This window comes from Amia ocellicauda, chromosome 9 (assembly GCF_036373705.1).
Source record: "Amia ocellicauda isolate fAmiCal2 chromosome 9, fAmiCal2.hap1, whole genome shotgun sequence".
NCBI classification, from domain to species: Eukaryota; Metazoa; Chordata; class Actinopteri; order Amiiformes; family Amiidae; genus Amia; species Amia ocellicauda.
The window spans coordinates 21,748,999-21,764,272 of NC_089858.1; the positions used below are offsets into that span (position 1 = coordinate 21,748,999).

The following is a 15,274-nucleotide window of genomic DNA, read 5'->3' on the forward strand; positions in this document are numbered from 1 at the left end:
CTAAAAAAAAGTCCTGTGAACACCACACACAATTTTTGAAAACCAACCATTATTTATTTATTTTGTATCCCCCAGGATTGAAGTGCATCCACAAAATATTACTGAAATAAACAGTCACAGACAGAAGATATACAGATTAACGTCTTGAAATAATTCTTCAACATATTGGCTAGTATGGATTTAGATATTAAATGTAGGTTAATGGCATTCTGAAATTATTAAGGTAAATATTGCATCAGAACAACTTTCACATAATGCAAGGTCTTTGGTAAATCTCAGACCGGATTGGCTATACCTGTGACTTTCTGTGTTTATTTTCAATGGTAATTCAACTGCTATGCCCTAGATGTCCCTGTAGCCTCCTAATTTATAATACTCAAATTCACAATTGCAAATTGCGCTTTGGTAATTTTATTTTAGTAATACAGAATAGTTATGACTAGAATAAATGGTAATTAAATACATTGATGTGTTAAAAGAAACATGGAGATACCTAAACATTAAGTCAAAAACATAAAAATCAAAAAGCATTTAATGATATATTACGCACTCAAAGATATACACTTGGTATTCTGTTCACCCATACTTTATTTTACTTTTAATTTAATTGAAATTGCTTACAGATGTGCAGTTTAAAAACAGTTTGCATTAAAGCTGAGGAATAGTTTCCCAATTTAACCCTTTGCGTTCCTATGTCAGACAGAGTCCGACATTGAGTCTGGAGTCGGGAAGTGATAGAGAGAGAGATGCGGCTCTCACTGCAGGCTAAACATCTCCGCATCAGCATCACGCAGTCGGAAAACAGCTCACACATCTGCACGACTGTTACAGATGTTAGAATAAGCAGACAGTGAACAGTTATTTAGATGGAAGCAGAAATTAGACTATATTCTTATGCACAAGCTGCAGCAGAAAGCCTGTCTTACACCCAGATGAATGCTTCAAGATGTATCATACATGGCAAAAACACAGACAGACCATTGAGCATTTCAACACAATTGCACATTATATATAGTTTTTAGGTGATTGTTTGTTATTGCATATTTTTGTGCATTTTACATATTTCTCTTTCATTTGTTTTTTTTTAGCTGGTTACCTTTGTTAAAGGTATGTGAAGTGCTGCAAAAAGTTTTGTAGCTTTTCTAAAGTTGTAAAGTTAATTTATTGCCAGAAAACCTTTTTTTTTAACCATTTTGCACTTTTTTAATTCTTTGCAACTGGAATAATAGTAAAACAATTACTAATAACAGGCGCTTTTTTTTTCCAAATGTTTGCACTATTTTCAAATTTGAGGGTGTCCTTTGGAATAATACTGCTTTGTGCATTGTTGTTTGCAAAAAAAGTGAAGTTATTTCAACTTGAACAACACATGGTCTGAACTGTTATTTTCTTCACAAAATTAAATTGGACATGAGCAGCATGCTGCAAAATAATTGGACTGCAAAGGGTTAAACAAAAGGCTAAATCACAACGTCTCTCACAGATATATATATATATATATATATATATATATATATACACTCACCTAAAGGATTATTAGGAACACCTGTTCAATTTCTCATTAATGCAATTATCTAACCAACCAATCACATGGCAGTTGCTTCAATGCATTTAGGGGTGTGGTCCTGGTCAAGACAATCTCCTGAACTCCAAACTGAATGTCTGAATGGGAAAGAAAGGTGATTTAAGCAATTTTGAGCGTGGCATGGTTGTTGGTGCCAGACGGGCCGGTCTGAGTATTTCACAAACTGCTCAGTTACTGGGATTTTCACGCACAACCATTTCTAGGGTTTACAAAGAATGGTGTGAAAAGGGAAAAACATCCAGTATGCGGCAGTCCTGTGGGCGAAAATGCCTTGTTGATGCTAGAGGTCAGAGGAGAATGGGCCGACTGATTCAAGCTGATAGAAGAGCAACTTTGACTGAAATAACCACTCGTTACAACCGAGGTATGCAGCAAAGCATTTGTGAAGCCACAATACGTACAACCTTGAGACGGATGGGCTACAACAGCAGAAGACCCCACCGGGTACCACTCATCTCCACTACAAATAGGAAAAAGAGGCTACAATTTGCACAAGCTAACCAAAATTGGACAGTTGAAGACTGGAAAAATGTTGCCTGGTCTGATGAGTCTCGATTTCTGTTGAGACATTCAGATGGTAGAGTCAGAATTTGGCGTAAACAGAATGAGAACATGGATCCATCATGCCTTGTTACCACTGTGCAGGCTGGTGGTGGTGGTGTAATGGTGTGGGGGATGTTTTCTTGGCACACTTTAGGCCCCTTAGTGCCAATTGGGCATCGTTTAAATGCCACGGCCTACCTGAGCATTGTTTCTGACCATGTCCATCCCTTTATGACCACCATGTACCCATCCTCTGATGGCTACTTCCAGCAGGATAATGCACCATGTCACAAAGGTCGAATCATTTCAAATTGGTTTCTTGAACATGACAATGAGTTCACTGTACTAAACTGGCCCCCACAGTCACCAGATCTCAACCCAATAGAGCATCTTTGGGATGTGGTGGAACGGGAGCTTCGTGCCCTGGATGTGCATCCCACAAATCTCCATCAACTGCAAGATGCTATCCTATCAATATGGGCCAACATTTCTAAAGAATGCTTTCAGCACCTTGTTGAATCAATGCCACGTAGAATTAAGGCAGTTCTGAAGGCGAAAGGGGGTCAAACACAGTATTAGTATGGTGTTCCTAATAATCCTTTATGTGAGTGTATATGTATATATTCTACATCTTTTTTTGACAATGAAAACATTCAAAGGATGTATTTACACATCCTAACAAATCATTTTGAAAAAGACATATTAGTAATACAGGGCTGCATGTCCCTTTAAATAAATATCCTTAGCTGCTGCTGCTTAATCATTGCATTAATGCGCCTTAATAAAAAGACAAATTGAAACGATTCAAGGAATCGTGAATGGTTTAATTAAGAATGGCCTTACCATGCTTGACTACATGGCCACCTTGCACTGGGAGGAATGAAGTGCAGCCCTAAAAAACAAATCGCATTAAATGCAGGGCCCTATTAATAACATATCAAATCAATCCAAAATATAATTTTGCTGCAGTATAGGTCTCTGTTTGGATGATTTTAAAAGCAAGGTCAGGTAGCAAGGTTTACTCACACAAGAAGACACTCAATTTATTGTACGTTAACCATTTCATTGATTTATTAATTCAGAAATGTTTTATTTCTTCTTGGAAATGATTAATTACATTTGATATGTCATGCTATCAAAGCACAACTGAAGAAATAATATCTACGAAGAGATAGTCACAAAAAGCACTTTTGTGAATAAAGTAAGACATTCACATCATCCGGTAAGATAAATAACCTTGAGGGGTTTGCAGTACTAATGTATTTTTAGTCTGTGCTTAAATACCAAAATAACATTTATTTTGTATGTTTTCATTTAACTGTTCTGGGGGATTACTTTCAAAACATTTTGACATACTAAAAATAAGTCAATTTTTAAGAAAGAAATACAGGATCATTGTGAATTCCTATTTTGTTCATAAAACATAAAATACACATTCATAAAAAATAAATAAACAAACAAATAAACAGATACTTTGGCTGCATAAAGAAAAGGGCATGAAATAATAATAAGCCTTCTCCATAGGGAGACCAATATTGTCATAGAAAATACTTCAGTAGAATGCCATGGCTGGCACAAGTCAAGGCAAAGTTACTGTCCTATTGTTACTCATCTGCTACAGTAAATAATTATTCCCAATGACTACACAGAGTAAGAAAGAAAGAGAGACAGGAAGAGAAGCAGAGAGTGAGATGGGGAGAAATATATGGAAATTAATACTATATGCACTTTATAACGAAGTCAGAGCACCTGGCTAATGACACATGGGAATGCCATTCAGTTATAATCAGAACAGTTTCTAAGCTTCCCACATTCATTTAGTTTTAAAGTGTTTTTTTTCTCCTCTGTCCTATTAACCCCTACACCTTGGTTCATGGTATAAACACAATGACATCAACAGCCTTTCTAATTGATAAGAAAATCATTGGGAAATCTAATCTTACCTCTTTTGACTGTGGTGCTTGGTATTTTATTACATACAGAGAGGTCATATTTATTTCCAAAATATAAAAGGGTTTCATAATTCAGATAGCTAGATCAAATAGACAATGTTGAGTTATGCATGTGATTTGAAAAAGCTGCAATTTACACTAATTTAATTTTCCAAGAAATAAATAAAATGACCATACCCCATTTAAGGGGGTTGGGTTGGAAATGATATATATTTCCTTCCATGTTAGTTAGCAAAGTTGCTCTATAAAAATACATTTGATTCTTGAAATGCTATGCACTAAGATGAACAATGTTTTTTACATGTTTTTTTCTTACTGAATGTGATTTAAAAAATCATGACAGCATTGAAATCCACCAAAAACCCATCACTTCCTACACAACTCAATATTCATTAGAACTCTACTGACTTAATTCTAACCTGACCAAATGCAGATTAGTTACTGAGATCTTGTGAGATAAAGAGTGCAAGTTGGCAAAGCTGAAGACAGAGGGATCAGAAGACAGACCTTTTGATCCAGCAAATCCTCGTCAAGCAGCTCCAAACAGTCAAGCAGAGGATAAAGCTGTCTGGAACACCATTAGGATCTGTGTTTCCCTTCTTAATTGAACTGGACTCTCAGAACTTTAACATTAACACCCGGAGGGCACGCTTTCACAGCTGAGATCTCACTCTAATTACTATACAGTAGGTAAATAAATCCTTTAACATGGGTTTTAATGAAAAATACAGGCGATAACAAATGTGTTTTACGCTTTGTGGTTTTGAAATGCATTTATTTTTAAACAAATCAGTCAAATATCTGGGGTACTTGGGAACAAACATGAAGATGACAGTGCACTGTGGAGAAAAAGGTGGTAATAGGTGGGTACATGAAAATAAATGTGTTACGAAAAAGCAGAAAGGCCTTTTAGCATGTTGATTTGAAAAAGGAGTGACGGGTTTACATCCAAACTCCGCTTTTGCCATCACTCAGTGACTGAAGGATTTTCACCTCAGAAGATGACAATGGTATATTTTAAGTCAGAGGTCTTGAATCTGTTTATTCTTTATGAAATTAGTACTGCACAAATACGACTGCAGACACTTTTGCTGGTAAACAGGTGTGTGTGTGTGTGTGTGTGTCCCAAAAAAAAGAACTCTAAACATATTAACCCCACCGATTAACACTTCTCTTAGCAAGTCCCCTAATCTGTAGAAAAGGAAGGGTATAAATTGTTTTGACACTAAGCGGTTTTGTAAGAAGGTGCATTAAGCCTAGATCCATTACTTTCATGTTCAAAAAACATATGTATTTATTTCAAACACACACACACACACACATCCAAATATTTTATATAGTATCACTTTACAGTTTTTTTCAATATATGTAGACAAACCTGGCCATTTACTTTTCTTTAGTGATACCAAATATGTCCATATGTACTTTTAAAAAGCTATATTCTCAAGAGTGATAGTTCTGATCCTCTTATTAGAATTATATAAACCTGTGTGCATTGACTGCTCTAGAGACATTTGGAAATAAATGAAAACTCGTAATGGGAGCCAAAAAAAAGTATTTTTCCTTCATGTTTTACTGATGCAGCTAAATTTGTTTCTAAAAGGACCAGGTGAGGTTTGTAGAATTATTTTACAATGGCTAATGGACTAAAAGTGATGCCTTTTAAGCTAGTGCAATTTTCAAAATTGACAGGGGTTCTTGCTGTAGATTCCAATATAAATTACTCTTTCAATGTACCTTTGTTTCTTTATTTTTATATGGAATAAATCAATGTTGTTTTCAGCCATCCAAGCCATAGGCCTGTGCTTTGTTCTTCACTAAAGTAATAATAAAAAACAATATATTCCTTTCTAGTTGACAGACTCTCAATTTTTTGGTTTAATATGTATTGTTGAATATTAATAGGTTGTTATCATTTCTCTTTGTGTGAAACATATTATGATTGCCGAGATAAAAGTGCTGGACAACAAAAAACATCAATCAGATACTCATTTTCATTTATATACATTTGTATTATAATACAAAAGTTTAGTCCATTGTTATTCATTCTGATAGATTAGCACACAAACTAACAAACAAAATACAATAAATGAAAATCACAAGTTATAAAATACAATTTTATATGACATGATTGTGTGTGTGTGTGTGTGTGTGTGGTATTTCTTAATAGCAGATGATGCACTAACTTGACTTGAACCTTTTCCACAAGGGCAGTAATGTTCTATATTTGGATCTATCTTAGTGTACTAAAATACTAAATCGCAGCCTAAAAGTTAGCAATAGTCTGCCGTCTGCTATGCTCTCTACAATTTAAATCAATGATGAATTGCAAAGAGGTGGTAATTAAAAGCATAATCCCATAAGGGGTTGGGGAATCAAGTAAGTTTAGCAAGCATTATCAATTAAAGACAAGCTACCCAAGCCTACACTCTATACCATATGCTTGATCCAAACTTTGTACTGGTTTAACCAGGGATGTCCTTGGTATGACAATCCTGATTTCCCTTTTGAGTTAATCCTGAGATTTCATACTGTTTCTTTCCACTTCTCATGTATGTATTACCTAACATATATGCTAATAGTCTTTGTTAACTGCCAGCTGGAATTCAGGAATGCACAGTAACAGACAAGACAGGAGGTATATGTATAATTAAACATCAGAGGGTGAAGCAATAAAATGTACTAGATGGAATGAGTCTAATCTTAGCCTGAGGTGCCTTAATAATCAACCCAGAACCACAAGCCCACAAACACAAAGATCTGAAATGTATGACCCATTTTAATCACACAACCTCTATCCACTTGATTCATTTTTTAATTAAGTGTAAGAGGAAATTGCTGCTTGGGAGCCTGTGATTGGGGGTTCCTCAATCTAAAGCAGCTCTGTGGACTCCTATCTCACTGAAACATAGAACTTATCTGAGCTCCACATGCAATGTTTATAAATATTTAACCTTGTAAAAAGCACAACTCAATCAAGGCAGTCACCTAGCCACACCAATGTCATGACCAACCTGTCACTCATTTTACCAGTCATCAAAAATATATGGAGCACACACATTTAATTTCCTTTCCACTCTGTCTTCCAAATTCTGTAAACTCATATTTTAGTTCAGCGGCATTCTGTAACATATGAAAAATGAGTCTTAGTGAAACAGGAACTGCACCTTGCAGCAAATTTTCTCATTACATTAAGCAAATAAAATAATGATTTTAAAGTATATTTAAATCATTCTGAAATTAAATGCACTCCCAGCAAAATTCACCTCATACTATTACTCACATAGTCAAACAATCATACCTACATTACGCAAACCATAAGTCAGTCAATAATTGAATCAATCCAAAGCAACTTGTCTGGGGCTATATTCATCAAGCGGGTTCCATCACATGACATTCAATACAAAAACAAATCCTAATGTTTAAAAAGAAATAAATCTGTATATCTATATATGTAGTACCTATAGAAAGTCTATACGCCCTTTGAACTTTTTTCACATTTTGTTGTCAGTGCCTAAGAGTTTCATGCATTTAAATGAGGATTTTTTTTTCACTTATCTACACACCATACACCACACTGTTAAAGAGTAAAATGCTTTTATTGTTGATACATATTAAAAATACAACACTGAAATATAATAATTGGATAATAAGTCTCCACCTCCCTGAGTTAATACTTGGTGGAAGCACCAAGTCAGTTGGGATAGGGCTCTACTTTGCACCTAGATTTGGCAATATTTGACCATTCGTTTAAAAAAAACTAATCAACCTGTCAAGGTCCTTGGGAAGCACTGATGGACAGCAATCTTCAAGTCATGCCAAACATTTTTGGTTGAATTTAGGTCAGAGCTCTGATGGGGCCACTCAAGGACATTTACTTTTTTGTTCCTTAGCCACTCCAGTGTAGTTTTGGCTGCGTGCTTCAGGTCGTTGTCATGCTCATCCATTCCAGTTTCAGCCTTCTTGTAGAGGGCAGCAGGTTTCCTCAAATACTTCTCTATACTTTGCTCCATTCATTATCCCTTCTATCTTGACATGCTCCTGCCCATCAGAAACATCCCGATAACATTATGCTGCAATATCAATCCTCCTCAGTTTGGGATTGTGCCAAACATAGCCTAATACTTTGCATTTTAGCCAAAATATTCCATTTAAATTTTGTCAGACCACAAAACATTTTACCACATGGCTACTGAATCTCATGAGTGTATTTCTGCATACTTAAAATGGGATTCAATGTGAGCTTTCTTGAGTACCATTACAGGTTAGATTTGCGGAGTACTTGGGATATTGTTGTCATATGCACACTTTGCCATTAAAGCCTGCAGCTCTTGCAGTTTCCATTGGCCTTTTGGTAGCCTCTCTGATCAGTCTCCTTCTTTCTCAGTCATCTTATTTGGATGGAAAGTCTGATCTAGGCAGGGTCTTGGTGATGCCATACACTTTTCACTTCTTAGTAATCATCTTGATCATGCTCCAAGGGATATTCAAAGCCTTTGACTTTTTATACCCATCCCCTGAGCTGTGTATTTCAAAAACGTTGACAGAGGTCTTTTGGAAGCTCCTTGGTGCCCACGGTTGAGTCTTTGCTAAGAAATGCTCAACCCAGCAGAGGAAACTTACTGGAACTGTTGAATTTAACACAGGTGGAGGCCACTTAACTTGGTGTGTGATTTTGAAGGTGACTGCTTACACCTGAGCTAATATAAAATGTGCTATTACTATTGCTATTACATTTTTCTTCTAAACAGTTTCAGTTAGTATTTTTAATAATTTTTCTACAACTTTCCAAATATTTTTTCCACTTGGAAGTTGTGGGGAAGGATGTGTACTAAATTAAACAAATACAGAGGCATATATATATTACTGCATTTTAATTACAGGCAACGACATTTTTAAAGGGGCGTAGATTTTCTATAGGCACTGTGTGTGCATGTGCGTGTGTGTGTGTGTGTGTGTGAGTGAGAGAGAGTATGTGTTTTTAGGATTATTATAATAAACATCCAGTAGTATTAATTTAACACAACACACACACACACACACACACACACACACACACACACACACACATTGTTTTGTATTGTGTGTGTGCGTGTTTATGCATGTGAGTTGACAAATATAACTAGCAGGTTGAGCTGAAACTAAATTATATCAAGGTACAATTCATTATTCTATGAATCTATGAATTTATGATAACCTTTTTAAAACTAGAACGCAAGACTTTAATAGTATCTGAAATCAGAATCCCTCACAGACACACACAATAGCACATGTACACATATAAAAAATACAAACCTTACGTTAAATATTTTAATGGAGAAATATATTTTATTGACTTCAAGTGTACTTGTGTCTTATTATTATGACCATTGTATGCATGAAAATACCTACTAGTGATTACAGGTACCTGATATTGAGTTTAAATTTACAGAACATTTCTATGAAGTGATTTTTTTCTTGGATGTAGATGGTAGCAGGTTGAAGCTACACAGGTGCACACATGATGAGAAACAGGCATGCCTTTCTGGCCCAAATTACTGAAACATTCACACTGGACAAAACGCACCTGTTCCTACATCAGTAAGGCAATGTGAACTCCTTGTGGGCTTTGGTAGGCTGTCTAAAATGTTTTCTGTCCAAAACATAAATGTTGCAGTCTGTGTTTCACCTGGGTCACTCAGAGACATTTCAGTAGCACATTTATGTTCTATATGAGCAACACAATCTTTCTTTAGGGGGGAGATGATTAATCTAGCTATGATTTTGCTGGTCATTTGTTACAAAGGGAAAATTCGAGAATGTAAAGATGCTCCTCATTAGTTATCAAAAATGTATTCCTTCCATAATCTGATTTTACATATTTTACATGGTGTTTCCATATCAGCGGAAAATGCAAATTGCTTCTGTTTTTATTATGAAAACTTTTCAATACGTTAATAAAACAAAAAAACAAAAAACATTTGAATCACTGAATTAATGTTTCCACATGATAAGCAAGCTTAATATCCAACTGACAATTTAGGTGCCAGAAGACTTACCCTGCCAACAAGTATTGGCTCAGGTCCAGAAAACTCCTCCAGCACAAACATTTGATTCCAAACCCATCCCCTCTTGGCACGACTCAGAATTCTTTGTCCTTCGCCAGTCCCATGTAGACCCACAATGGATGCAGTTTGTAAACTTTTTGACTGGTTGATGGGAGCCATGGAAATATAAGGAAAAAGCGTAATCCATATCAACAGAAAGGAAGTCCATATATCTGTCAGCATCTCCTCCAAACGTTTTGGCATTATTCCCCAAGATAAACAACCCCAAAAAAGGTTACTTCTCTCTACTTCGAATTTTAGCCTTCACATTCTTTGTGAAATAAAGATCATTCATGATGCACAGCATGTTTCCAGAATGAAGAAATATAAAGGGGATATATGCTTCTTAAAAGAACATCCATTTGTTGGGTCACCAGCACACAACACCTGTAGAAACAAAAAAGGGAAAAATTGTATTAAATATGCAGACATATTTGGCTTCCTGTCTAAACAGATAGGGACATAATGGACAGAAAGGGAATGGCAAGGCCAAAAAGCCGCTTGGACAGATGTCTGTTTTGCTTAGAAGCCAAGTTTGCTCTTTATATTGAAAATATTCACTGAAAGGTAAAAGACTACATGGATGAGGATTGTAGACTTGAGATTTATGAAAGTCTCCTTCAGCTGCAGTTTTTGCTAATGCAATTAACGTTCCTCTTCAATAGAAAGACCTTGCTTCCTGCCAGCAAGCATTGGTCCATTGAATAAATCATATCTCTTATACTGTCAGAACTGGTCTGGCTGAGTTTTGGATATCAGGAGGCATTTGTAGCAAAATATAGTTGTATAAACTTACTGCAGTGAAGACAATTACAAAACAGGTAGCCTAAAATGTTTCACAAAGACATTATAAACATGTGTTGTGTGTGCATTTTTCTGAATATTCTTCTACCAGTAACCCTCCTGCATCCAGGGATTGTGAAACACTAATCCGATGTACTGGAGATTAGCATACAATACCTTTGAGCAAACAGCATCTGAAATTGAATTTTGTTAATCGTGGATGTTCATCTGATTTTTTTTTTTCCATGCACATGACTTTTCACACAAGACTTTTCTGATTAAAGATTTAAGACTTATTAAATACAGAGTATATGATTGAATATTTATTCAAACAATTTGAAATTAGACCAGGATATAATGCCAAATTAAACCAAAGTGGAATTTAACAATATGTCTGAGTTTAAATTATAGAATCTATGACACCTGACATTTCTTGTACTGCAATTTCTCCAAAATTGCTGCTGTCAACCATTTACTAATCAGTACATATTTAATTGGTCCAAAACTGATGCCATTGTATTATATAATTTACATATACATATGCATTTGATAAAATAAAATGGCACCAGTTTATGTATTTGTTATGTATTATGTATTCATTTATTGCACTTCATATTTAAATCCAATAGTTCTAATACTGAGCAACAAAATGAGGGTTATTTAGCTTATATTACAGAACCACAAGCATGTATTTGAATTAATTACACACACTCAGAAGGATATTGCATATGTAATTTTGAAACAATAATAATATGGAATGAAACTCCAAGATTCAAACTGTACAGTTTTGTTTTTCATAGGACTTTGTTCATGAATACGTCCACCAACATCTAGGCGTAAGGCAGGCTTTACATGTCTCACGAATCAGCCCAGCTGTTCCTGATGGATCCAGTGCCATCTTTACTAGTGAGGTACTCCAAGTTCCTGTACATTCTGTGAGGATGGATGTCCCAAATGCACTATGAGTGACAAGTCTGATTACACTGCTGGCTGAAATACACGTGTCAAAGCGTGGCCTAATTATAAAATTAATGTTTGCCATAATGGCAAGTCGGTTGCGTTGTCTTGGGAGTCTGCAGGCTTCACACAATCCTGACAAATGGGGAGATCAAATCTACCATCGTTGTGATAGCACCCAATATTGATCTTGAGGAACATATTCAGGAGGCTTATGAAGTTCCCTCAGTTTCACACCCAAATATGTCCATCTCAGAAGTCTAACATTAATCTACATTAATGAGATAACATCTCAAGTGACAACAGGATGACAGTCCATTGTTGATATTGTCAACATCACTTGACAGTGTCTGGGCAATCACAGTGTATGTTCAGTGGGCTCTAAGATTTGGATGTGCTGGTAATTTCTCATGGTTTGTGATATGGACCCCTTATGGCAGTCTGCAGTTGTCACAATGCTGTAGCTCTTTATAATTAGCCGCACAGTACGTTTGTGACCACCTGCTAACTGGTAAGGCATCTTAGACATTAACTACAGGGTAGATCAATGACATGTGTGATTTGTGGGGATCTGTACTATAAACAGTGTAGAAGAAGAACAAAATATGAGCTCAAAGCAAGAAGAAAATTAGAGATATTCACTTGTATGGCTGTATACCCTGAGGTCATTTAGCTCCTGAGCATTATAAAGACAAAGTGACTGAATGACTACTTCTCTACCCTTCTATACCTACTCCTATGCTTTTGACATACATCACATGCCTTGTTGCCTAAAAACTAAATTGTACTGTCCAGACCATGGTTCAGTAGTTTGAGGTTTTGTCACTTACAAACACAAAGCAAACACATTGACCCAAATACAATCCTCTGTGCATATCTGTTTCATCCCCGAAATTGCATCCCAGGTGTATGCATGACATTTTGAAACGTTTATTATTTTTTATAATGAGATATCCATACTTTTTGTGGGCACGCACAAACACAAGTTTTTTATGTTTTGTTGTTTTTTTCCCAGCATAAATAAGAATGAATAAATTGGTTACTTAACGTACCTAGCAATTATCTTTCTAAATGGATAGCAGGATCTTCATATCGCATGTTATCAAAAAAGGGTTACAAGTGTATATTGCAAATAGAAAACGAATTGAGCAAGCAGGACAAAGAAAATATCAAAGCAAACATGATTGCCTTAAAACCCTGCATAATGCACATTAGCCATATCCTTTGGGGGTATACCTAATTAAATTGACTACAAAACAGTGACTTCTCTAAGCAGTTCATCTATAGTGTTACTTTACACTTCTGCAATGTGTTTAATGGTTCTCAACAGCACCCTTTTCCTTTTGTTCTTATTTTGTAGTGAAAATCTCATTAAATGTGTGTATAAACCTGTACTATTTATTTAATGTTACTGGGCCACTAAAATTATATTTGTTAGTATTGTATCAGTTTAGAAAAGAGCAACTCACACATGTAAAATTCAGAAATGAGCATGCTGATGTTTGGTCTTATATATCAGTGTTAATCTTTTTCTATGTCTTCATATCAGTTAAGCTTAAAATTAAACAACTTGGGTTGGTTTCACAGACCCAGATTAGCACGGGGTTATTTTAGGTACAATAGTGCAAGACTATTGCTGATCAAGGTCTGTGAAACCATCTGAAAACCTTTTACTACTCAAACATGTTCAATCAGTTCTAAATGATCACCTCCAAAAAGAAAATATGTTCCCTTGACCCTTTTGACATGGAGAGTAACATACAAGGAGTATGGTAAATGTTTAATACAACATTGCCTAGCCCTTGACATGTTTGAAAAAAGAAAAAGTTACCACAAAACTAATAGGTTGTAGTTCCAGGTGAAATTGATTGTTTCTTATAGAGATGCAAAATGTTGGCTGGTCTACTGGGGTAAGATAGGCTGGCTTAATGTAATTAGCATTCCCTCAGACATTATCTAACTGGACTTATAAAACATAATTAACTGGGCTTAAAAACATAATTGGAAGCTTTAACTATACAATACTGTATGTTTTATGGCACTACCTGTTATATACTAATTTAAAAAAAGTAATTTTAATATCCTCAATGATAACCTAATAGAGTGCACCGACATGTATACCTTGATGAAACATAAACGTGTGGTGGTAAACAAAATATAAAAATGCAAACTAAAATGCATATGCATTTATATTAAACAGCACACTAAAACCCAACTAGTGTATTATTTATGTATTTGAATGCATAAAAGCAGAATTAACAATGGCATTGAGAAGATCTACAAAAAAGGAAGTAAACACATATTTTTTTAAATGCATTTAATGGCTAACTCATACCTAAACAGAATATCCCTGCAGGCCTGTACAATGCATTTTAAACTTCAGTGACATGACAAAACTACCTCAAATGATCTTCTCTCGGAATGAATTCCATCTCAAATGTAAAAGTGCACACAATGAGCCTTAGGAAATACCTATAGGCCATCTCTGTGTATGGCTTGCACATGGATGGTAGTAACTTAACTGTCTACGGCATGCATCGCCTAATAGACAACAAGCGCAAGAAAGAAACTTGGAAAAGCCTGGATCTGCGCAACAATTATACAAAACGCACTGGACGTGGCATCGGGAGAAATCTGGACAGTGGGAAGTTTTGCATATCCGGCTTGATCCATGTAGAAAGACACAGCTTTGAATTGATTTTTTTTACGCATTTTATTTCTTCGTACCCATCAAATCAGAGTCGGATCTTCAATGATCCCATTAGCCACTGAATTCCTGCCCGTGACCAGAATAATCCCGCACATTAAAGTCTTATTCCGAATGCATTTTAAGAGCTGTGCCGAATTGTCAATTGAATTGTATATTGTTTATATAATGGCATTTACGGCAAAACATAATTGCTTTAATACATTATAATTCAATAATTTGCTTATTTCAATGTATTTATCTTTTTATTCTAGACAAAGCAAAATAGAATATTGACAAACCAAAGGAGAATAATGTGCCACGCATATGTTATAATAAAGAGACCCGTAACTTAAAACAAAAAAAATCCTTTTACAAAGTACTGCAGCCAAGCACGCACTGAATGACCAACTAAGTTGTCCATATCATAAACTGTGCTTAATCTTCAGCAGCATCTAATACCGGCAGTCATTATTATAACTGCATGACACTTAAAGTAATGTACGGAAGCCAACTGTACCATTATTACGGATTGTTTCAGCACCACTTGTGTGCTTCTCATGCGTCTTTATTTCTTTCCATGAGTGATTCTCATCATTATAGACGTGCAAATATCGCATGGTCATAAATAAATGGCCATTCAGCTCACTGTATGGGAAATGTGCATGCATCCAGGTGAACA

The 15,274-nt window shown here is 35.6% G+C and overlaps 1 protein-coding gene across 2 annotated transcripts in view; it reads right to left on the reverse strand.

The window, feature by feature from the left end:
* cdh8 (cadherin 8) overlaps window positions 1–15,274 on the reverse strand; it is a 264,233-nt gene that overhangs the window by 70,927 nt on the left and 178,032 nt on the right. For both annotated transcript variants that reach the window (XM_066713716.1, XM_066713715.1), the window contains one exon: window positions 10,119–10,553. In XM_066713716.1, the coding sequence (XP_066569813.1) occupies window positions 10,119–10,370 (252 nt within the window). In that variant the 5' untranslated portion in view covers window positions 10,371–10,553. The remainder of the gene's footprint in view (window positions 1–10,118; window positions 10,554–15,274) is intronic.